The 25,811-nt window shown below is 36.4% G+C and overlaps 1 protein-coding gene across 23 annotated transcripts in view; it reads right to left on the bottom strand.

Moving 5' to 3' along the window:
- Window positions 1-25,811, bottom strand: part of PHF21A (PHD finger protein 21A) — a 198,046-nt gene that overhangs the window by 139,290 nt on the left and 32,945 nt on the right. For 15 of the 23 annotated variants that reach the window (XM_047876956.1, XM_047876955.1, XM_047876944.1 and 12 more), the window contains 3 exons: window positions 22,769-22,912; window positions 17,613-17,645; window positions 15,221-15,307 (listed from right to left, as the gene is read on the bottom strand). In XM_047876956.1, the coding sequence (XP_047732912.1) occupies window positions 15,221-15,307; window positions 17,613-17,645; window positions 22,769-22,822 (174 nt within the window). In that variant the 5' untranslated portion in view covers window positions 22,823-22,912. The remainder of the gene's footprint in view (window positions 1-15,220; window positions 15,308-17,612; window positions 17,646-22,768; window positions 22,913-25,811) is intronic. The other 8 variants (XM_047876950.1, XM_047876945.1, XM_047876957.1 and 5 more) reach the window with 1 other exon arrangement.

Raw genomic sequence — 25,811 nt, forward strand, 5'->3', positions numbered from 1 at the left:
TTTCCCTGATGGTTAGTGATGCTGAGCCTCCTTTCATGTGTCTGATGGCCATGTGCATGTCTTTGGGAAAATGTCTATTCAAGGCTCTCTGCCAATTTAAATGGGATTTTTTGGTTTTTTGGTGTTGGGTTGTATAAATTCTTTACGTATTTTAGATATTAACTCCTTATCAGACATACCATTTGCAAATACATTCTCTCACTCAGTAGGCTGCCTTTTCATTCTGTTGATGGTTTACTTTGCCATGCAGAAGGTTTTATTTCAGTGTCATCCCAATAGTTTACTTTTGCTTTTGTTTCTCCTGCCTGAGGTCACTCCAGATTTTTCCTTAATTTATATATTCTCGAGAGAAAAAGAGAGAGCGTGAGCAGGGGAGGGGCAGAGGGAAAGGGAAAGAGGGAGAGAATCCCAAGCAGGCTCCACACTGTCAGCAGGGAGCTCCACACCATTAGCACGCTGTCACCATCAGTGTGGGGCTGGATTCCGTGAACCGTGAGATCATGACCTGAGCTGAAATCAAGAGTCAGACGCTTAACCAACTGAGCCACCCAGGTGCCCCTCTAATTAAAAGGTGGATTAACTCACAATCTTCTACAAATTTGTCTCAAATGCATGACCAATTACTACAATCTGTAATAAATGAGATACATGCTCAGGAAAACAAATCTTAAGTTCTGTCAATTAACACACTCCCCAATTTCACTGAATGCTTTTCCTTCAGGCATTATAACTTTTCAGGATAAGTTTATCTGTGCTTCCTGACTCCACAGGAAAGGAGTACTAATTTCTTTTCCAATTACTATATTAGATGACAGAAGCACTGGATAAAATGAGATCAGCAATAATCATTCACTGCTCATTAAAAGAACTAGGTTCAGAATTGATCTCTACCTTTAGTTGTCTTCTTAGTCAAAATGATGTAATTTGTTTTGGCAAAAGGTAGAAAGGTTTTTTAAAAGGTGATGGAGATGGGAGTAGGAGAAAAGGTGACAAATTAAACACATCAGTTGAAGATTTCTAAGGCCTCATTTTTCAGAGCAAAGGAATGTTTGGTGCTTAACCGACAGAAACTAATAATCGCTGTCATTTTCAGATAGAGCTAGCCGGAGAGAGGTTAGCCAATCCCTGCTGATTCACACAAACATTTGCTTCCTGAGTTCAGAGTAAATCAACTTTGGGGAACATGTCTTGTGTGAAGATAATTTTACAGGGCACCTCTCTAACCAGCTACCATGAGTAAACAGTAGCCCAAGAGTAAACTACTTTTTTCTGTCTGGTTCTCTCACCCTCATCTGCTGGGAAAAAGAAATGCAGGAATCTGTGATCTGGCCTTCATTTATAGTGTTCAACATTTTAAAAAACCGAAATCCATAAGTACCATCGGGATCTGACAAACTTTGGTTTTCCGAAATCACACAGGTGTGAAAGTATTGTTAACGAAGGGACATCCAGGCTGCCATGCTTCAAAGGCATGGAATATTAATATTAATAACAATGGTGATGATACAGTTTATAAACAAGTATTTTAAATATCAAACAATTTCAAAAATAATTTGTATAGCTCACATTTGAAATAAATTACATTATTTTCTATAACAGATTTACCTTCTTATAATATATTGCTTTGGCAAAGAGCAAAATTATTTTTGTATTCCTTGCCCTAAAGCAGGTTGCCAGCTAGGGTGACAAAGGGAGACTTTTCTAAAAATAATCCACAAAACCAGTAAGAAGCATTAACGGAAATTTTAACTTTACAGTATTTGAGGATTCACACATCTTCAGATGTACATTATTATTAATTTACATTAGTAGAGAAAACTGTTACAGTGATAGATGGAGACAGACACTGTTGACTGCTTTTTCAACATCCACTATTCTCTATCCCTTCTCTTCCTTACTAGCAAAAAACCAATTCTGTTTGGGTGTCTAGCCTCAGAATGTTTGAGAGGTGAATCCTCAGCTCTAGAACATACATCAGTCACTGGCATGTGACAAAAATGGTCAATGAAATGCAAAGTCTGTTGAAGGGCCTTAAAAAATGTCTCTTAAAAAGAGACACTTACGAATCACTAGTCCTTTTTTTGCCCTGGAATGTTCACTGGTGAGTATATAAAGCCTGGACATAACAACAATGACCATGAGCAATGTCTGCTGACACGCTGATGGAGGCAGAGCAGAAAGAGGACCAGAACGTGGGTTCTCATGGTGTTCCTAAGCTGCTGAACTGGACAACTCTAGCAACTTATTAGGTGAATTAGTAAGTCCAGTTATTGTTTAGCCACTTTTAGTTAGCCTTTCAGTTACATACAGCTAAAAGCATCCGAACTGACACAATTATAATGCCCATAATTACAGATGAGGAAGCCAGTTCAGAGAAAATTCAACAGACACAAGGCCAGTCAGTAAGTGGCACAGTCACGATTAGAACTGCTTGCTTTTCTCTAACAAATGTTTAAGTTCCATTATGCGTGAAGCACTGGGTATACACTGGGTTGTAAGGGTGAAAGGAATGCAGTTCGTAAAGACTCCCAATCTAGAAGGGAGATAAACATACAGTTAAATGTGATAAGAGGAACAGAGCAAGGAGCTATTGATTCACAAAAGAAAGCATTTAACTATGCCAAAATATGTTAGGGATGGGTATATCCAGGAGAAAAAAAACTTTCTTATTTATTTATTTTTTTTTTAGTGTTTCTGAGACAGAAAGAGACAGAGCATGAGTGCGGGAGGGGCAGAGAGAGAGTGAGACACAGAATCTGAAGCAGGCTCCAGGCTCTGAGCTGTCAGCACAGACAGAGCCCGACGCGGGGCTCGAACTCACAAACCGTGTGATCATGACCTGAGCTAAAGTCGGTCACTCAACTGACTGAGCCACCCAGGCGCCCCTAAACTTTTTCTCTCTAAAATTTCAAAGGACAACTTCATATGATTCTTATATGTCAAAATAAACATTTTTTTAAAAACTGCCAAAGAAACGGATGTAATCTCATAAACACAATGTTTAACAAAATAAGAAAGACATAAGAGTATACCCTATGTGATTTCATATGTAGGCAAAATTGATCTATGCTCTTAGAAGTCATGACAGTGGTTTCTCTGGTGGAAGGGAATTGGAGTGAACTGAAGAAAACCCAAAAAAGTTTCTGTAGTAATGGGTAAAACATCTGATACTGACATGGGTGCTAGTTATCCAGGTGTTTTAGCTTGTAAAAATGTATTGAGCATATATACGTACACATAAATATATATACATATATGTGTAGTTTTCTATACTTATATTACTTCAGTAGTTCAAAAAACTACTATGTTCCTTACAAAAAATACAAACAATAAGAGTATAGAAAGTTAAAAAGTGCCAGCTACCTTGGTCACCTTTCTTGAATCCCACACTTCTGAGAGGAAATTACTGTTAACAGCTCCATGCAAACCATTCTAGATAATCTAGAATTTTTCCCACATATTTTCAAGTATAAATGACCACAAATGCATATACACAAATGATTTTTTAATATTTTGTATTTTAAATAATAAATCATACTGTACATGTTTTACAATTTGTTTTTTAATCTTCCATTCATCTTTCCATTCAGTTAAGTACTTCATAATATGCATATATTGTTAACTCTTATGTATCACTTGCTAATGCACACTGATATATCTGTAGTTGTTTCCAATTTTTCATGTGTGGGTATTTCTGTACTATATTGCCCTGTAAAGGAGCCTGCCAAGTCAAAGGATAGAAGATTACCCCAGATTTAGTACTAAACAAAGAAGATAGGAAAGAATATTCTAGGTCAAAGAAACAATAGAACATAACCAAGAAAACTTAAGTATGTGTCAAGTCTGGAGGACAAGGTGTATATATGAGTTCAATGGAGAGGCTTATGGGTGAGATAATGAAGGGTTTTCAGAGCCACCATAAGGAGTTTGGATTTTTTCCTAGAGCCTAAGGCAAAGGGAGCTACTGCAGCATCACAAGCAGAAAAGCCAACATACAAGGGCTGTATTTAATATCTTCCTGATAATAGTGAAAAGCTGGATGATAAAAGGTAGGGACTGGATACAAGGGAATGTCATGGAAAGGGAGTATGCCATGGGCAATGTGGTAAGGAGACTGAATAAATAGGACTTTGTAATTATGATGAGAGACTGAGAGAGAGACAAAAAGCCCATGATGACTTCCAGGTTTCACGTGGCCACTGGACAAATGGAGTGTCATTAACCAAAAAGCAAGAGAAGCAGAATTTAAAGGGGGTGGATTTGGGGTTCCACCTGGAGAATATGGAGCTCTGGGACATCCAATTGGCAGAAGCTGACAATGCATATCTATCTGGAGATCTGGAGAGAGAGGAAGAAGAAATAAAGATGTGGAGGTGTCACCCAGTGGTGGTTTCAAGCTGTATGTCACCCACAGAGGGAAAACAGAGCAAGATGAGAAAGAAATCAAGGATGAAACACCACAGGATATAAATTTTTAAAGGGTAGGCTGAGGAGGAAGTACCTAATAAGGAAAGTGAGTAGATGCACTCAAAGAGGTCAAAAAACCAGGAAAGGAAGGTTCTTGGTTCTCTGAAGAAGAAAATGGTCATTAATCTGAAATGCTACAATTAGTTCAAGGAAAATGAAGTGAAAAAAAAAGTACTTTAGATCTGGCAATTTTGTTACTGCAAGTTTCAGTGAGCTCACTAGAAGAGAATGAGGACGGAAACTGACTGCAGTGGGTTGTAAAGGGTTGGAAGTTAGGAAAAAGCAACATCAAATGCAGACTAAGATAAAAACAACAGAGATGAAACTTTTAGGAACATTAATAATAAAAGGACAGAGAGGGCAACTGCAGAAAGAAATTAAGAAACAAAGGAATTTTTGTTATTTAAGAGGATAAAAGAGATGTAAGCATGTGTTAGAAGGTCGGGAGAAAAAGCCTAAAGAGAACTCAAAGAAGGTACAACAGGCAGAGATAACTGATGTAGCAACACCACAGAGAAGACTGTCTAGATAGATCAGGTTTCCACACTGATGGCCCGACTCATTTACTGGTTTATACTACTTCACTTTATAAAAGTTTTTCTTTTCTGAAACCAAGATAAAGCTGCTCTGAATTGAAATAGTTTAATATGTTATTGAATACTCTTAAAACATTCAGGTAGGAAACTATTGAGAATATTTTTTCTCAAAGACAGGAAGTTGAACTATTTGAATGGGAAATCTTTTAATGGTAAAATGCATTAGCCATTACAGGCCATCACACTAGGCCATCATATCACAGGCCACCTTACTAGACTACTAGCTTCTTGAAAGCATAATGATTTAATACATTCCAAAACAACTGCTACGTATCTACCACGCTAGCCTTGAGGGGTACAAATATGAGCAGGACACATTCTCTCTCCTCAAGGAGCTTACAAATAATTACAACACAGTGCACTGGGTACAAATAAGAGAGGTGGACACAAACGCCATGAGTACACAGAAGAGGGGTATCTGGCTTTGCCTGGAGAGTGGCAAGAAGTCAAGGAAAACTTTCTAGAGGATCTTTGCTTACACTGGGTCTTCAAAGGATAAGGAATTTACCAGGTAAAGGGGAAAGAGAATTCCGGCTGTAGAGAATAGCATACGTAAAGGCGTAGAGAACTGAGTAAGCCCAGTAAATATAGGTGACACCCGGGAATTTCTGGAGTATATAAAGCAGGAAAGGATACAAGAGAATCAATCAAAAATGAGCTGCTAAAGGCATCACCGCTAATGAGCTTGAACATCTTATAGGTGATAGCCAATCCCAGAGAAGTAACACTGCAAGACTTTTTTTTTTTTTTAATCTTAATTCCAGGGTCGTTAACATAGTGTTACATTAGTTTCAGGTATACAATACAGTGATTCAACAGTTCCATATATTACTCAGTGCTCATCAAAGGGGACTCTTAATCCCCTTTACCTATTTCACCCATTACTCTACCCACCTCACATATGATAACCATCTGTTCTCTATAGTTAAGAGTCTGTTTATTGGTTGGTCTTGTTTTGTTGTTGTTTTTTTTTTCCTTTGTCTCGTTTCTTAAATTCCACATATGAGTAAAATCATATGGTATTTGCCTTTCTCTGACTGGCTTATTTCACTTAGCATTATACTCTCTAGGTCCATCCATGTTGTTGCAAATGCCAAGATTTTGTTCTTTTTTATGGCTGAGTAACATCCCACTGTATGCTTAAACCACATCTTTATCCATTCATGTATCAACCACATATTTATCCGTTCACCTATCGGTGGACACTTGGGCTGCTTCCATGATTTGGCTACTGTAAATAATGCTGTAGTAAACACAGGGGTGCATATATCTTTGAATTATTGTTTTCATATTTTGGGGTAAATAGTAGTGAGATTACTGGATCATAGGGTCATCCTATTTTTAATTTTTTAAGGAACCTCGATACAGTCTTCCACAGTGGCTGCACCACTTCGCATTCCCACCAACAGTGCACCAGGGTTCTTTTTTCTCCACAACCTCACCAACATTTGTAGTTTCTTGAGTTTTTGATTTTAGACATTTTGACAGATGGGAGGTGCTATCTCACTGTGGTTTTGATTTGCTTTTCCGTGATGAGTGATGTTGAGCATCTTCTCATGTGTCTGTTGGTCACCTGGATGTCTTCTTTGGAGAAATGTCTGTTCGTGTCTTCTGTCCATTTTCTAATTGGATTATTTGGTTTTTTGGTCCTGAGTTTTATAAGTTGTTTATGTGTTTCAGATACTAACCCTTTATCGGATATGTAATTTTCAAGATTTTCATTCTTTGTACCCTCCGTGGACCTGGTACCATGCTTTTCGCTATAGAAAAGTCACAATGAATGTGTGCACAATAAACAGAAGAGTCAGAATCTTAGAATGATAGAGATTCTAAGATTTTGTTTGGAAAAAAACAAAAACAAAAAAAACACAGATCCTAGGGAGAAGGGAATAAATTGAAAGGAACAGAATATTTAAAAGCACAAATTAATTTCCTAATATAGAATAATGAAGTCAGAATTATGCTGACAAAGGCCGTTAAATAAGCATTTGTTGTGCACAACATCCTACCAGTCAAAAGTTAGCTTAATATTCTTCAAAGAGTCAAAGTAAAGAGTCCCTAAATACAGGGTTTGGGAAAAGTTCCACAAGCTTGGACTTTGACTAGACTTTCACTGCTTGAGGCAAATGCTCTTTGATAATTAAGAAATGAGCAAAGAAGGGGGAAAATACAACAGATTCTAGTAGTTTAGTGTCAAGTTTAATGTAACATCTGATGACAAGCGTTAAGAATTTCAAATCTATTTATGTGTAGATGTTTATTTTATTTTTGAGAGAGAGAGAGCTAGAGGAGGGGAGGGGCACAGAGAGAGAGAGAGACAGAGGATCTGAAGTGGACTCTGAGCTACCAGCAGAGAGCCCCATGCAATGCAGGGCTTGAACTCACAAAAGGTGAGATCATGACCTGAGCTGAAGTTGGAGGCTTAAACCGACTGAGCCACCCAGGCACCCCTCAAATTGAATTTAAAAAGTCATTCCAGGGTCACCTGGGTGCCTCAGTCAGTTAAGCGTCTGACTTCGGCTCAGGTCACGATCTCACAGTTTGTGGGTTTGAGCCCTGTGTTGGGCTCTGTGCTGACAGCTCAGAACCTGGAGCCTGCTTTGAATTCTGTCTCTCTCTCTCTCTCTCTGCCCCTCCCCCACTCACACTCTGTCTCTGTCTCTCAAAAATGAATAAACATTAAAAAAAAAATTGTTTTGAGTCATTCCAGGGGCACCTGGGTGGCTCAGTCAGTTGTGCATCTGAGTCTTGATTTCAGCTTAAGTCACAATCTCATGGTTTGTGATATCAAGCCCCATACTAGGCTCCACACTGACAGCACAGAGCCTGCTTGGGATTTTCCCTCTTCCTCTGCCTCTGCCCCTACCCTGCTCATGTGCTGTCTTTCTCAAAATAAATAAATAAACTTAAAAAAAAAAAAGTCATTCCATTTGCCAGCATCAAAAATAAATGATTAAACGAACTGAGAAGATTGCCCTAACCTACTAAGAGAAGCAGACTGCTGCATTTGGTAGAAATCACCAACTTACTTATTTCCTCCATCACACTTAGGTAAAATGTTCTATAATAACATGGCACTCATTATTAAAATATGAATAACTTCATCAAGCTTCTCTATCTTAAAGAGATAATCATATCTTGATTAGTTAGGTACAATCCTGACAACAGTGACAACTGTACTCCAAGATGAAGGTTTAAAAAACAACAGGGAGAAGAAGCTGATATCCTATGTACACAAGAGGCAGGAAACTCAACAAACAACTGGACCAATGGCTTCCCACAAATAATTGTGCAGGAGGGATGAACTTGACTAAACCCTAGGGAACTCCTAAGCTTTGGACAAAGATGAGGTCAGATTCCCATCATAATTCAAGGATCTCTACTCTGAGAAAATAACAACTCTAAATTTTAATGTGATATGCCACTAGTTTGATTATGAATGAGAACAGGTAACATTCTACGGTCACTGGCATCAGAGGCTGGAGGTAGTCATGTATCAGGTTACCATTATTAGACAACAAGAACCAATTTACCTACTTGACTCCAAGGCAATGACACGTAAAGGCAATGTAACTATTGTGCGTAACGTCCTTTTTGAAAAAACATTTGATAAGGGTCCACAGAGTACTTTAAGAATATAATTAACTCAATAAAACTAAACAAAGAATACATACAGTGATCTGGATTCTAGTCTTGAATCAGATACTGATTTATATATAATCATAGCTAAGTCACAGTTCATGTCTCAGTTTATGTATTACACTGATGTGCTTACTCATGACTGTATTAAATGTTCTAAGTCCTTAAAAAAAAGTAGTACCTGAAAACAAAAGGAGTACTTGACATATAAGGGTAAAGGTGTTCCATATGAGATGAAGTTAACCACCATGACTAAAGCTAACAATTTCCATTTAAACAGAACTTACCTCCAAAAACATTCAGTACATTCAAAAGATATACATGTTCATTAATTCCTAAAAGGCACTATCCAAGCATTCCATAAATAAGGAAGGAGACATATTAAATTACTAACTCAAAATCTATCAAAATAGTCTGTTACAGAATCAGGAATAGAATCAAACTCCCAGTTTCACCTCCCCCCCCCCCCAGTCCATTGTTCAAATCACCTACTTAGCTTAAATTATGTTGTTCCATGCATCAGAAACATAATTAGTTATGACAGGAACAGAAACTTCTCTCCCAAAGGCTTCAGAATCCATTTTAGTAAAACATGTTCAAATTTAAAATGAGAATGGTTTCATAAATGGCAACTATTTATTAAACTCAGAAAAGTATTTCATCTTGTATTAGGTTAAGCAATCTGTATGGAATAGAGACTATAATTTTTAAACACAGAAGCAGAAAAACAATCCAGTAGCAAAGACCAAAGACTATAAAGGTGTCTACCTCTTTAAAAAGGAACAAGAAAAATAGGAGAAAGGGTAAAAGAAAAATAAATCCTAAAACTACAATGTTTGTAAGGAATACTATGGAGTATCTATACCACGGACAAATGGCTTGAAAAACACACCTCCAGAGAAGTATCAGATACCTATTACTCCATCTTCCTAGCAATATGTTTTCTCCCCCTACAGGGTATCTCCTGGGAAAAACGAGGTACTCTCATATATGCTGTTAATCTGACACAACATTTTTCGGAGGCTATCTGGAAATAAGTAGTAAAAGTCTGTTGTTGTTTTTAAATATACTAAACTTCTTTTATACTAACTTTGACCAACTATGGTAGATGGATTATTGTTCTCAATTCTTTATATTCGTACAAAATTATACATCCACACCCTCTGTCATGAAGCTTTCCAGGACTTGGCCACATGATTTGTTTTGGCTAATGAGATGTCAACAGTCTTGAGGCCAGAGAGGCTTAAAATGTATTTTGGTAGTTTGGCCTGCTTCTTGTATTCGGTGATAAACCATGAAATGGGATGCTCCAGGTGGCTGCCACCCCTTTGTGGTAGGCCTCAGAATGAACATATATAGAACAGATCTAACCCAACCTGCAGCCTGGAGGGAGGGCCAGCCAACCCACAAACTGAAGTAGATGTGTCCAGCCAAGCTCAGCCTAGATCAGGGATACCCCATGTGATATACAGACCCAGTGTGTTGTAAGCCACTCAAAAAAACACTGGTTTGTTATGCAGAACTATTACAGCAATAGCTGACAAATACACCCAGTAATCTCACACCTAAGAATTTATCCTAAAAGCAGTCAGAGAGAAACAGATTCACACACAAGTGTGTCAATCACAACAATATTTACAATAGCAAAAAACCTGGAAACATCCTATCATCAAATATTAGAGGAATAACTACATTATAATCTAGCTAGACCACTAAATATTTGAACCCATAAAAATAATGTTAAAAAAACACTCAAAAATGTAAAATGCTCATAAAACTTTCAGTTTAAAAGGCATAAAAAACAAGACTATTTTTTTTTTTGAGAAAGAGAGAGGGGCAGAGGAAGAGGGAGAGAGAATCTTAAGCAGGCTCCCACAAATTCTGCTTAAGATTCTCTCTCTCCCTCTTCCTCTGCCCCTCTCCCCCACTGACATGCTCTCTCAAAAAAAAGTTTTTTTAATAAAAAATTAAAATTAAAAAATTATCTAAAAATAGAGAAAAAGATAAAGTGGATAAAATAATTCACTGAAGAAATACAAATGCTTTTCTATACTAAATATTATTTTATGCTAAATATTATACAAAATACTATACTCAGAATAAAGAAGTAAATAAGACAAACATGTTCCCTAAAACGGTTTCTTTTTTTTTTTAATTATTTTTAAGTTTATTTACTTATTGAGAGAGAGAGAGAGAGAGAGAGAGAGCACGCACAAGCAGAGGAGGGGCAGAGAGAGAGAGGAGAGAGTGAGAATCCCAAGCAGGCTCTGAGCGGACAGCAGTGAGCCCAATGCAAGGCTTGAACTCACGTGAGATCATGACCTGAGCCGAAGTCGGACACTTAACCAACTGAGGCACCCAGGCGCCCCTGTTCCTTAAAACCTCTCGAAACTAACAGTCTATTGAAGAAGATCTATATTAAAAAAAAAATTATTATACATGTGTAGTTACAAATGGTGATAAGCTACTGTGACAGAAATATTGTTTCTTTCCCCCTTCTTACTCAGCACCAGAGTCCCTGAATTTTATCTGCCTATGGCCGCCTGGAATAGACTACACTTTCCAGCCTTCCTTGCTCCTAGCAGGGCCCGCATGACTAAGCTCTGACCAATGGGATCTAATTGGAAGTGGTATATACAACTTCCAGTAAGCATCCTTAAAAATAAAGGGCTTGCTTTTTGTTGTTTTTCCCCCTTCTCACCAGATGGAGCTGATATTTTGGACTATGATGTGGAAGCTTCACGCTGAGAGTGGCAGAGCAACAGAATAGGAGGAGCCTGGGTTCCCTGACACTGTGGAACCACTATCATCGGTCCTCGTACACCTACAGGGCTTTTACATAAGAGAGAAAGAAAATTCTACCTTGTTTAAGCCATTTTCATTTTTAGTTTTCAGTCATTCACAGCTGAACCTAATCCTAACTGGCACAGCTATGAAAGAAAAATGAAGGGTTCAATAAGAGATTATAATAGAAACAGTTGATTTTGACAGGAGGAAGGCGTCTAAGGGACAGGTCCTCTGAAGCAGTAACATTTAAGCTGTGACCTAACACTCGGCCAGGAGAGCACCAGGTGAAGAGAGGTTGGGTAACAAACTGTTCAAGGCAGGGGAAATCAAAGACGCAACTTCTATGACTTAAGCCTGAGTCACCACAGGGACAAGCAACAAATTCGGGGATGTTAAGACTGCTTCTACAGTGAAACAGAATAAAAGCAGAGTAAGGAGTAAAGGAGCTAGATGGAGGGACTCCAATATCAGAACCTCTATTCTGACAAGCAAAAGACCGACCGCACGTCGTGCCAAACTGAGGAGGGAGGGGTGCCGAATGAGAATGAACCCTGTTAAAGAAATTAATAGTTGCTTCCACACTTCAGTATTACTAGTGTTTGAAATAGCTGGATTCTCTGATTAGAGTGGTTCATATACCATGAGGAGAATGTCATTAGGTATTTAAATGCTAACTCTCCCTGAAACAGACAAAAGTTTGGTGTTAAAATTTTTTAAAATAATGTTTCTTGTCTATTTCTGGTTATAAAAAGAAAACATATTTATTGTGGAGAATAAAGCAAATATACTAAGACTACAAAGAAAAAATAAACTACCCGTAAATTCATCACCTCCCAACGTTTTATGACACTGTTTTCCATGTATTTACATGCCTCCATACATATATATACATACAACACACTAAAAAACAGGACTGTAATGCACAGGAAGCTGATGTGTTTTTCACTTGCTTTATCACGAGCACTCTCTGGATCATTAATATATTCTTGTAACCATGACTTTTAATGGTTCCATAACATATAATTTGTTTAGCCAATCAAGTCAGGAGATTTCCTGAGTTAAAACTATCAACCGCAAATTAAAGCCCTGCGGGTCAAGGGGCTGACTTCAAAATCTGCAATGGAGAGTTTATTCAGAAATCTCAAGTTGCAGTTTGAAAACACTGGAACTTTCTCACCAAGAACTCAATGAAGTTCACTGAGTCTTAGTCATGAGAGATGCTCACTAAAAAGCATATTTTCCCAAATGGAGCATAACATTTCACAATTAGTCTTGAGGAGGAAACTGAAAAAGTACCAAAGATTGAGGTAGCAATAACAAATAAGAACTAGTAAGTGCCCACCGTAAGAATTAATGACTATCTGCAATGGTTTGGTTTTTTTTAATACAGCAAAAAAAAAAAAAAAAAAAAAAAAAAAGAATGTATGCATCTATTTCTTGTGTAAATTAAGTTTTCAGGTGGATCTAGAAAAAATGACTGCAGAGAAGTGCATGCAGATAAAAAAATAAGAACAAATAATGACAAAGGATTAATAGTTGTTAAGTCTGGAATATAGCACTCTTTGAACTTTGCTATACTTAGCATTTCTCTCACAACCAAAAAAAACTAATATTAAATTGAAATAGTTGTTATGTGAGTAAGGTAATTCAGATTTTAGTTATTAAAGTAAAAGGCAAATCAGTGTTTTGCCAGAGGCTTAAGTAGATCTTTTAAGAAGGAAAAGAAAAATGCTAGGCATTCAACATCAGGCATCTGCTGTAAAATAAAACTATTTTAAACTAATTATCAATGTTTTGTGTCGGAAATAAGTCTGAAGAAGGACCAGCTTTTGAACTTTATTGCTGTGCTTCCTTCAAGAACTAGCTTACCTAAAAATGTTATGTTTTCTGTTCTATCAAAAAGGTTGTTTTAAGAGTTAAGCAAATTTTTAAAAATTGCCAAGATTGCATTTTAGCTTCTGACTCTGTTCTCTTTACTTTTATACCTAAGATTTTCCTGATGCCAGGCCCATTTTTTAAAATTCTAATTTCTAAAACTCAAACCGTTCAGATGACAGAGTCTGCCACTTGACGAAATGTCTTACTGAACATAAACATAAATGGTTGCAATTTTCTCTTAAGTGAGGCCCCTAGTAGGAAAAAGAAATTAAAGAATAAAAAGATACAAAAATAAACCAAATCTTTACAGCAATTCTGACAAAGAAAAATTTCAAATAAATACAATGTTTCAATTGCCCCATTTTCCCCAAATGTAGCCTTAGGTTGTCTTAACTTTGTGACAACATCCCCCACTCCCTACTCCACTAATCAGTTCTCACCTTCTTTCCCTGCTGGAACACGTGCATTTTTCAGCAAAAGTGAGTCATTCATTGGCATCTTGTCAAACTAACCCTGAAACTATAAGGCGGCTCAGTGCTAACAGAATTCCAAAGCTAGAACACTTTCACTAACACACATCATTTTGACTTTAGAGAACTGAATCGCTTTCAGAGCCAAATACATACTAACGAACTCTGTTTATATTTTTTCCTTACAAATTGTTCTCTACCATGCTACCTCCTCCCAATTTTAGCTTGGCAATTCCGTAATCTAAAATACCTCCTGTCTCTGGAGAAGACAAGATGGGGAAACGCAGAAGCAGAAGAACAGGAGTGGGGAGAAAAAAAGCCATCGTTCACGCAGCCTGGATAAAGATTCTATTCTGAACCATTAGTGACTCGTATCTGTTCCACACAGTTCTCAAAATTTCTTTTGCCCCTTAGAACACACAATACAAACACAATCAGAAATCTCCAAGAATAAATTACTCTTATTACTATTATTCCACGAAATAAAAGTTTAAAAAACCACACAAAAATCAATTATTGAGAACTATTCAGTCAAAAATCTTCAGTAACATGTCACTAGCAGGAACTATCGATTGCAAATCACCTCATCCTTTTGGTTCACACACAGTCACCTACTCCAAGACAGAAAACTGCTCCTTTTCACCAGAGGAAGGGTGGTGGAGAAGGAATAAGAACACAAATGCTTTGTCGGAACACCACAGACGTTTACTTAGAGCTCTATCAATTGTCACACTCCACCTGGTGGCAGGAGCTGCCTGAATTGGGGAAGGAGAGGTCATTACACAAGAAATCCCAAAGAACACTTTCCAGATGTCCTGGGGAAAAAAAGCAAGATGCTCTTCTCTTGCTTTTTATATAAATAAATCTAACAAGGTTCCGCCGAAGTTTTTTTTACATAATAGGTCACTATCTAATAAAGAAGAATATAAAGGTATGATGATAATGAGAATAGGAGACCTACAATTAGAGTAATTTATTTACAACCATTTTCTCCACAGTAAGTTAAATGTCATTTCAAGCCTTTAAAACGGGTTGACAAGACACATCCAGTAACTACAAGATTCTCTATCACGTACTCCCACTAACTTTCTTTACCTCTTTCCCCTATGGGTAAGCTATAGAGTTTAATTAACACAGTTAACAGCAGCCTGCACATTGCTTTTACATATTTGCCAGTAACATATACCCATGGGATACTCTAGACGCTGATTTCAACCAAAAATAAAAATAGATAAACAGAGCTCAAACAAAATTAAAACTGAGTCTGGCTGCCCACACTTATTTTCACACATGAGGAAAAATAGCAGTTCTCCTAGAAGCCTCGAGCAGACATATCTTTAGAACACAATGTTAAAAATATGCCCCCCCTCCTTTTTCCCCTACCTGTTTCTCACTCAAAGCTGTGATTTTGGCTTGGAGTTCATGAAGCTGTTTCTTTAAATCAGCATTCTGATTGGAAAGAAAAAATATCTGTGAGAAAGATATTTCATTTGTTAACAGAATAGTAGCAAGAAGACTTATGCACACTGTATTACAAATGAAGAAGCAATCTTAAGCATTTAGCCAATCAACTTTGCCATGCATTAAACTGCAGTCATGCACCACCGAAATCCTAATGGACAAATCCTAAATGTAGCTCCTAGCACTGGAACAGGGGCAGTTTCTTTGCAATTGTTTCAAACTACAAGAAGTTTTATACTTTAGCATCTTGCACAGCGATAGTACTCCTTTCTATTGAAATACTGTTATTCTTTATAGAAAGTATCAGTTGACAAAAAACCTAAAGCTTCACTAATCAGACAAAAGCAGGAAAATGGAAGTTGTAAGTATGCATACACCGCATGCTTAATGGCATTATCAATAAAGATAAGAGTTTTTCCTCCACTTGCCCTCTCTCTTATTTCATAGAGCACATTTGTTATTTTAGCCTAGGTTTGAAAAGCTGTCAGTGCTGCACCTGCCTTAACACTACATCATTCAAATTAACACGCTGACTACAAGGGTATTTTCTCAGCTCTAAAATTCTAGGAATCAAAAAGGAATACTATTTTAGATGAGATACACACTGCACATGCTTGCTTTCTATTCAAGTGGGGGAAAAAATCCAAAATTAAAATTTTCAAATGCTTAATGGAGAAGGACAGCCTACTAACAGACTAAATATCACTCCAATAAAAGACTAATTTTTCTTCATTGTTTTGTACGCTTTCTTTCAATTCACCCCTGCTTGGTCTTCTGCCAGGGTCAGGGCATACATCCTCCCCCCCTTATGTTTACTCTATGTTGTCTTTTTTATAAGTGTATTTGATATAAAGCTTCTCTAACGAGATCACTCATAAGATTGTTCAACAACTCTCTGCCCCCCTCAGATTCTCTGAGTTAAGACTGCTCTGTTACAGGACCACCAGCTATATCAGAAATGCTTAATATTTTCTAATAATATTTCAGTTGCTGACAATGTAAGTTACCATATTAAATATAAAAGAGACTATTTATCTAAGGTCTACTGCCTCTTGATTCTCTAAATCTAATTTAAATTTTTATATACTTTAAAAAATAAATAAAGATGGAAAAGCTTCTCAAAGAAGTTGGACTGTCAAACAGGAGTTAAGTATGGGCTATCAACGCTAGCTCTCAAAGCCAATGGATTATGTTAAAACACGACAGGCCACCGGTTGCTAAATTTTTGTAGAAATGGATATATTTCCCACTTCCAAAAATCAATCTGTTTCAGTACCATTCTTCAACCAAGAACTTATTTTCTTAATTTTACAATAAGGCGTGTATGGTATGTTTAACAAGTTAAAAATATCTACATATATATAGATAGATAGATTTACATATATATATAATGGATCTAAGTGTTCTGTAAACAGATTATGGGTAAACAAATCCTGAGGGTCTGATACTCTCCAAACTTATGACCCACTAACAACGGCTGCAAAGGAGACACTTCCTGAACAATAAATAAAATCATCAAAGACAAGATAACTTTTTTTTATTTTAAAGTAGGCTTCACACCCAGCACAGAGCCCAACATGGGGCTTGAACTCTTGACCCTGAGATCAAGACCTGAGCTGAGATCAAGACCTAAGGTGAGATCGAGAGTTGGGTGCTTAACCAACTGAGCCACTCGGGCACCCTAAAGACCAGATAACATTTGAGGAAGATTTCTCTTCAGGGACAGAGAATAAAATGCCTAAGTCAAAAACTCCTATGAGAATTTAGAAAGAAGGTAAGATCTGCTGGATTGTTACATAAGGTACTTTTAAAACCCTCTTTAGGGGCTCTTTCAAAGATAAAAAATTTTTTTAAGATTTTTAAAAATTATTCTGAAATTATTTAGCCATAGAGTTAAGTATTTAAGTGTTCTGTACTATAAACTATGACAAGATGAGAATGGTTCTGGACCATATACAATAATTTGGAAACTACAGAAAGCCTCATAAACTCTGAATCTAAATAAGTATGCTTATGGAAATAGAATTTAAGCTACATGAAGAGTATTAATTCTCAATTTTTCTCCCAAATACTCAAAGCAATTAATATAAAGTGATGATGAAACAAAGATGAAATGATAATAGCTACACTATAATAGAATGACTGGATTTTTCTCAACCCTTATGACATGAAAACCAATATGCTAAAAATAATTGCTGTCAGAGATGAGATAGTTTTTAAAACTTAAGTGCTGGTCTGTATTTTAGTATGTTATGGTTACTTTATTTTAAATTATTTTAATTTAAAAATTAAAAAAATAAAAGTAGTATTTTACCTGTGGATCCTGCTTCATTTGAGCAACCAGTTTCTGGTGATAAAGAGAGAAAAAGAGCCATTAGTCTTCCATATTAACCCACTATGGCTAATCAGACTTGGCCCCCAAAATCTAAAGTTTTAAGTCCACACAAAAAAATGAAAAACATGCAATCAGAATAGACCAAAAGCGTCTATGATCCATATAAAGGGTTAATGAGATACTCTTCCTCGTATATATAATATTAATATATTATGTTATATTAACATATTATATTGCTATATATTAATAACATATTAATATATTATATTATACATATATAAAACTACCACTTTCAAATGAAAACCTCCTGCTTTTAACAAAACTGGAGATGTAGTGGGGGATGGGGGCTTTAAAAAAGCAATTTAAGCAAGCTGGATGTTCCAAAAGCCAAACATCCCTTTAAAATGTTGTCATTGTTTAGAGTCCCAAAAGGCCTGGAAAGAAGCTGCTTCCATAACAAAACAGGCCTGTCTGTATACAGCAAAGTACAGATTTGGCAAGTCTGTTGGTTTGGTTCTTAACCACAAAAGGAGCCTAGTGTCAGATTCGACTTTGCCACTATCCTCGGCAGGGGGTGGGGAGGGGGGTACTAAGTGGAGCAGTGATGCTCAGTATTTATTTAAAAGTAAGGAAGTGAAGGAACAAAACAAAACTGTACCTACCTGGGTTCCTCTGGAAAGGAGAGTGCTACCAGAATACTTAACGAGAAAGACCTTTACTTAGGAAAGCAGAAGTCCAAATAAATGAAAAGGAAAGAAAAATGGATGTCTGTTGACCTAACCCAACCTCTAAAAGCATCACTGCCCAAAGGTAACAATACCCGGGGAGAGAAGAATTTGAAGGATAAAAAAATACCAGGCTGATTCCTAAAAGTATCTGGGAATAAGCTGTTCCCTAAGTGAATTTTTCATGTAACTAAAAAATCTGTCCCTCTCTTTGAGTGACAAGGTACTTTTACATTTTTTAGTCATAAAATATTTCTAAAATATGTACTTAATCTGCCTTCTTAAATAGAAACAAAAGTCAGCTTTTGTTGATACAGGCATGATTATATCAATTAGTATACTATTCCATAAACAACACAATAGGTCCTTACAATAAAGCCCCCTCACTGCTATGATTTAAGGAGTTCTCAGGTCTGCATTTTAGTTTTTTAGTCTACTTTTTTTTTTTTTTTTTAAGTAGGCTCCACTCCCAACCTGGGGCTTGGACTCACAACCCTGAGATCAAGAGTTGTATGCTCTACTGACTGAGCCAGCCAGGCACCCCTTTCAGTCTACTCTGTAATGCCAAGGAGTTAGCTAGCAAATCTTGCTAATATTATTATGTCTCCTCCAAGAGCCCTTGAACCCCAACTCAAATTTGCTACTTATGATCTGCTGTGTGATATGCTCAATGAACTAATTCTAAGATGATCGAATAGGTTGTAATAGCTTAAGAAATGCCCCTTGAGTAAAATGTATACTCTCTCGTGAGTGACTTCTAATATTTACTGTAGACGGTCAAGAGTCTTACTTCAGGTACTAAGATACATTCTGGATAGCCGAGGTTGGCAACAGAAGGTATATGTTACTATATTCTACTTCATACGTGACAGTAGTAACTCTTCTACATCCTGGCCTTAATCTACAAAACAGTAATAACACACATTCTAAGAGTTCAGTGAAACTGAAACATGCCTTATACATACACATTTTTGCCAGTGCAGCCTCAACGGTAGCCACACTCTTCAATGAAAAAGGTCCTTGGTTTTGTTTTTTTTTACCTTAATTACTAGAGAGTTGGCTACTACACTAAAGTTGCCTTTTTAAAGCCAAAAAAAGGTTTTCTTCCATGACACTGGAACTTAAAAACCGACTGATAACCACATTAAGCCCTCATTCTTGGAAGAAATAAATAAACCAATTTTTCTATCTATAAGTAGTCAAGCTGCATTTGAGATAATCAGAGGCAGGTCAGAACAAGCTGGGCAACTTAACTAGACCATCCAAATCCCTAGTGACTTTAAGCTGACACCGTGTTATCAACGTTAAGCTACTTTCTTTTGCAAGAATGCAGCAATTTTTATGAGAACATACTTTATGCCAAAGGTGGGCATAAACTACAGCCCATAGGCAAATTCTGCCTACCACCTGTTTTTATAAAGTTTATTGGGACACTGCATTGTCTGTACAGCAGCAGAGTAGTGACAGAGACCATAAATGACTCGCAAAGTATAAAAAATTTTACTATGTGGCCCTTTACAGAAAAAGTTTGCTAACCTCTGCTTTATACCAATCTCCGTTTCATGTAAAGTAAATACTCCAAAAGTTCAAATACGGCTTCTATCAAATCTGTGTGAGAATAATCAAAAGGCAATTTCTCAAAAGAGATGAGATGCCCATCACAAACCATTATGATTTAAACATTTACTCCACATCAACCATGTGTACATTGCTAGTTTCTTAGCCATCTCCCTGTCCATAAAGAACAAAAACATACGTCTACCACAGCAATATTTTCCTAACATGCGTCTATCCAGTAAACTCCGTTTCAGCCCTAATTCCATCCCTTACTGGAAATACAAAAGGGGTGGCTTTTGCTCCGGCATTTAGTCAAATATATGACCTGGCTCTGGCCTCAGCCTAATAGCCAGTGCCTACTTTGATGTCATTTCTGGCATTCCTGAACTCGTCATGATCAGTGATCATGGAGCTTAACACATGCCCAACCAGAATAACAACATCAGATTTACAAACAAGACAGGTCACTTGTATTTACTGTTAATACTTAATTTTTTCCCAAAATAATATTCCAAATGTAATTACAGTGAAAATGTTTTGTAAGTATATAAGTTAAAAATATTAGCCATCAACATATGATTATTATTGTACAAACAAAATATGTAATAATTAAGGATGACTATAAAAGCTCTGATTTATGCTAAAAAATAGTTAAATATAAGGGGAAATAGGCGATGTAAATATTAGGACACTGGGATAACTTTCAGAAGAATATTATATATATCCCTTTTGGGCCAACAAATTAAATTAGATTTTAAAACAAAAAACATTAAATTTTTTCATAATTGTAATTTTCATAAAATGCTATGCTTGAATGGAAAATATAAAACAAAATAATATGTAATTTTTTAATTAATGTTTATTTTTTTTGAGAGAGAGAGAGACAGAGCACAAGTGGGGGGGGGGGGCAGGGAGAGAGGAAGACACAGAATCCGAAACAGGCTCCAGGTTCCAAGTTGTCAGCACACAGCCTGACATGTGGCTTGAACCCATGAACCGTGAGATCATGACCTGAGCCAAATTAGGATGCTTAACCAACTGAGCCACTGAGGCACCCCCCAGGTGCCCCAATAATATTTAAGAATTCTCATTTTTAGTAATTTAGTTCAATTTGTTTCTTGAGAGGAGGAATATCTCCTAAAATCATGTACAACTTTATTAAATATCTTTGATCCATACAAATTTCAGATTGATTACTGTTCTCCAGAAATTTCCTCTGTGATGATGTAAGCTGTGAACAAATTGTGAATTTAACTGTTGTCATTTTCCATTCAGCCAAATTAAGTATTCCACACACCTCTTGGTTAAAATACTTACAACCTGGGAAAAAGACAAACTTATTTTTATAAACAGATTTTTATTCCCAATTACTAACAGAAGCAAGGCCAAATGAAATAAAATGTGCATAACTTATTATATACTAAATTTCTTACAATTACCATAAAACAAAACACTCTTCACACAGAAAAGCCCACCTGTACACAGCAAACTGTAAGACTACTGCTGAGCAAGAGTTTAACAGATCCAAAGCAGCAGCAGGGATTCTGAACACACAGAGACTGTGTGTGTGTGTGTGTGTGTGTGTGTGTGTGTGCGCGCGCGCGCGCGCGTGTGTGTATGCCTTTGAAGCTTTCCTGTAAATTCTCATCCACCTTAATCTAAGCAACGTGCAAATTTAGTAGTTATCAAACCCCCCAGGTGTGTTACCAACAATTTCAGAAGTTAACCTTAAACTATTCAGGTAAAACAAGAGAAACTATACCTAGGAAAAACACCTTTAGAAAATTAGTCCCCTTCTCCTTTCTACTCCCACGCCCCAAACATTCAAAAGTAGTCAATTCATCATCATTTACCACTCTTAATTGTGTGTGTGTGTGTGTATGCATTTATCTTGAACCTAGGACCACATTCAGCTAATGTCTAGAAAAGGGATATAGACAGTGATACTCTGCTTACAAAAATAAATGTTAATGAGGCTGTTATTTAAGGATAGCTTTATGTCTGGGTTATAGTTATATTAAATAAGATGTATATACATATAAAATATATTATACATATTTAATATTTTTATTGATATTATATAAAAGTAATTATTAATGTAATTTTACTTATATACTTTTAAGATTTGTTTAGCCTATGTATACCTGAGGTAAACTGTAAGAATTGTGAAATTTGAAATTTAAACATGGGATGTTTTGTTTACTAGAGATTGGAATCAAGGTATAAAGCTGAGTTATGCATAAAAACTTTGGTATAAATGACAGTCAAACATGTCTCATTACTTAAAACATACAAGTCAAGGCACATGAACAAAGTCTTCAGATGAACCAAAACACAGGATAAAAATAGCTTTTTTTTTTTTTAACACCTTTGGCATATGAAAAAAACATGCCGTTGTTTTCTCTAGAAAGGAAGTCAGGAATATTTTATTAACGTTCTTTTTTCTTTTTAATTTTTTTTGCAAATGTTTATTTATTTTTGAGAGAGACAGAGACAGAGGGGCAAAGAGAAAGGGGCAAAGAGAAAGGAAGACACAGAATCCAAAGCAGGCCCCAGGCTGCAAGCTGTGAGCACAGAGCCCGATGCAGAACTTGAACTCATGAACCATGAGATCATGACCTAAACCGAAGTCAGATGCTTAACTGACTGAGCCCCCCACGTTCCCCTAAAGTAAAGTTCTTAAAAGTATTATCAGTGAGTTTGTTACACAGTGATAGAAAGCCAACGACATGGCTCTTGGACAACTGTCTGAAATACGGTTAAAAACTCCTGAAATTCAGAGATGGGCCAGTTTACTAATCTTAGCCATTACTTAATAACACAACATGGGAGAAGCCCAATAATGGAACATACCTGGTGAACCTGAATTTCCACTTTAAGAGCCTCCTGTAGAGTCTGCAACTCCATCCTCCACCTTCTCCACTTTCTCTTATGTCTGCTAAGTCTACAGTTTCTTCAGCCTCCGTTTAAAATAACAAACTCCTCTTCTCACTGCAGCTGTAGAGATCATAAGATGTTTTTGGTAACAAAGGAAATATTCATATTAAATAAGTTATATTAGTTGAAAATTATTTGATGTTCTAACACAGGGCATGATACTTCCTAAACAGATTTCTTCCCAAAATGAATAGTTTTATACTGAACTAGTATCAAAACTTTCTGGATTTTATTCTTTGAACATTCCTCTACAGAACACTTCAAATAAGTAAGACATGGGGGGGAAAGTGCGTACTCTGGTCATGAAGGCATCTAAGCATGCTTAGATGCTCAGCACTGTGGTACATACACATTCTGAGGATACAGAGCTGAACAAGACCACTTCTGCCCCAGATGAGCTGGGAACCTAGAGGGCGAGACTACAACCACCCAGGACACACGGTCTTAGAGACACATAACAACAGGGTTCTATATTTTTCATCACACAGAGTGAACTGGGAAGTTCAGGGTCTCTCAGAGGTTAAAGAAGGCCAGGGTACTTTCATCTGGATGGGTTCTCAATACTATTTTAAAAATAAAACTGAAAACAGGAAAATTCTGGTGTCCCTTAAAGGTTTACATTTACCGAATTAATACTTTACACAGGCACAATGCAACGTAACTGTGCTTTCCACAAAGTTAAGACAGGCATGTTAAAAAATAAATCTATAGAGGTGGTGGTCTAGCAGTAGATTAGACACTTCCAGCTTGACAACGAACACCATCTTCTTCAAACCCGTCAGCGCATCTCTTGTGGCTGTGTGTGTAACTGCAAGTGGGATAATGTCAAAAGTCTAGATTTGTGAATGTGAACCCTCCCATTCTGCTCTGCTCATCACTGTTACAATTTACATGAACTCAACGGCTAATTTCTCTTTTCATTTTTTTTCTTGAATGTGGCCTTAGACGTGATTTTAGGTACCCTCCCAAAGCAAAAGTTTGCTTTTGCCAGAATAAATTTAAACTTTACTTCTTTCTCTTTTCTTCTTTGTAACTATAAAACCTGAAGTAGTTAGAGCAGCTTTTCAGCATTCTTACAAACTGAGGAAGGGAACAATCGGGAACTTAGAAGAACCACTACTCCTTAAACCAATTCAATAAGATTCATAATCTGTGCACTTTCCAAAAATTATTTATCTATGAATCAAGTCCGTATTCAACCTAAGTTTTCCCTGACTTAACAGTTATAGTAGAATCATTAACTGTACAATATATTCCTGTGAACATTAATTTTCATTACATTTGCTTAATCTCACTAGACTTAAAACATCACTGGCAATCTCTCCCCCAGGATTTATGTGCTATGTTATGTAATCTCAAAACACTCTAACTTAAAAAACAGTAAGTTTCAAAAATGTAAAATTCCTTCAAACTTACATATATGGAGACTAGGAAAGCACCACTGTACAATGATACTATCGGCCAAAAAACTTATCAACCAAAAAAAGCATTATGTTTAGGGGAGATAATTTGGACAAGGAGACACATATGTTGATGAACAAACTACAAAAGCAGTTTTTTAGCTACTTACTATCTTAGAAAATCTAAGGAGCTGTAATAAATATCCGAATCATAAAGTTACTAAGACTAATAACTGTTTTTGCTGTCATGTAAGTTTACAAACAAAAGCAAATGCTAAGACTATACTATCACTCTAATTTTGCTTTTTTTATAAAGATTTTATTTGTAAGTTATCTCTACACCCAATGTGCAGTTCGATCTTAAAACCCCAAGATTGAGAATCACACGCTCCACCAACTGAGCCAGTCAGGTGCCCCCAGTTTAATTTTAAATGCTAAAAACCATCTCCCTACTCAAACTTGTAACTTACATGTATTAGAGTTATTCCTGAAAACAGTACCTGATTTAGTTGAGTTTGTTTTAACTTTTGCAAGGTACTATCAGAAAATATGTCCAAAATTGATTCCTTATAATTTTTGTCAAATTAAGAATCACTTTGAAGTTAATGGGATATTTTCAACAATAGAAAGGCCATATTTACTTTTACTGGTAGTAACATAAAACATCACACTTCAAGTCAAGATAAAAACTCTGGAAACAAAGGGCAGGTTAAAAACATGGAGAATTTACAATATAGAAACTTATACATAACAAAGGGTTAACATAAATTATATATTGGGAGTGCTCACAAATTAATTTTAAAAATACGAAAAAGCAACTCAGAAGAATAAGAAGGGCCAAGAAACATGAAAAACATTCATCTTCAATAGTCACAGAAATGTAAATTTCAAGAAGGTAAGTTTTGTCTATCAAACTGACAAAGACTTGTAGAAATAAGAATACTCTGAGCTGTCAAGAGGACAGGTCAGGTGGCACTTTCGTAATTTGCTCCTGGTTTTCTCTGGGTGGTAGCACTAAAGGTTATTTACTTTCAATTTTTCAGAGTATTGATGTTTTAAAATTTTTCCACAGAAAATATGCAGTTCTTTTTAAATGAAAAAAAAATTAACTGAGCATAGCTAAAGCCTCAGAAAATTTGGTAGTGATGAAACAAAGTGTTCAGGAAAAGAAAAAGTAAAACCAGGATTTAACCTGAAGGCTCTAAATGTCAAAAAGTGCCTCGCAGGATATGAAGCCTGTAACTCAAGTTAATGAGGAGCTGACAGCTTTTATTCCTTCATCAGATTGTTGTCTGCTTATTAGAGACACAAAGAGGCACAAAATTTTATTTGGCAATGACTAAATGCCAATTATTCCTTTTCTTTCAAAATAACACTGAAGGGTTAAAAAAGTGAGTGGCTTGTTATAGAAAAACTTACGAAGGGATTAGAAGATTCATTTTATATCCTACTTCTTCAAAAAGTTCTCTTTCTGGATAGCAGTTTTAAGAGACTGGTCTCAACCTCTAGGAATAAATTATATACATATATTTATAGCTTACCAAAACAAGGCAAGAATG

This window comes from Prionailurus viverrinus, chromosome D1, assembly GCF_022837055.1.
Source record: "Prionailurus viverrinus isolate Anna chromosome D1, UM_Priviv_1.0, whole genome shotgun sequence".
Classification (NCBI taxonomy): domain Eukaryota; kingdom Metazoa; phylum Chordata; class Mammalia; order Carnivora; family Felidae; genus Prionailurus; species Prionailurus viverrinus.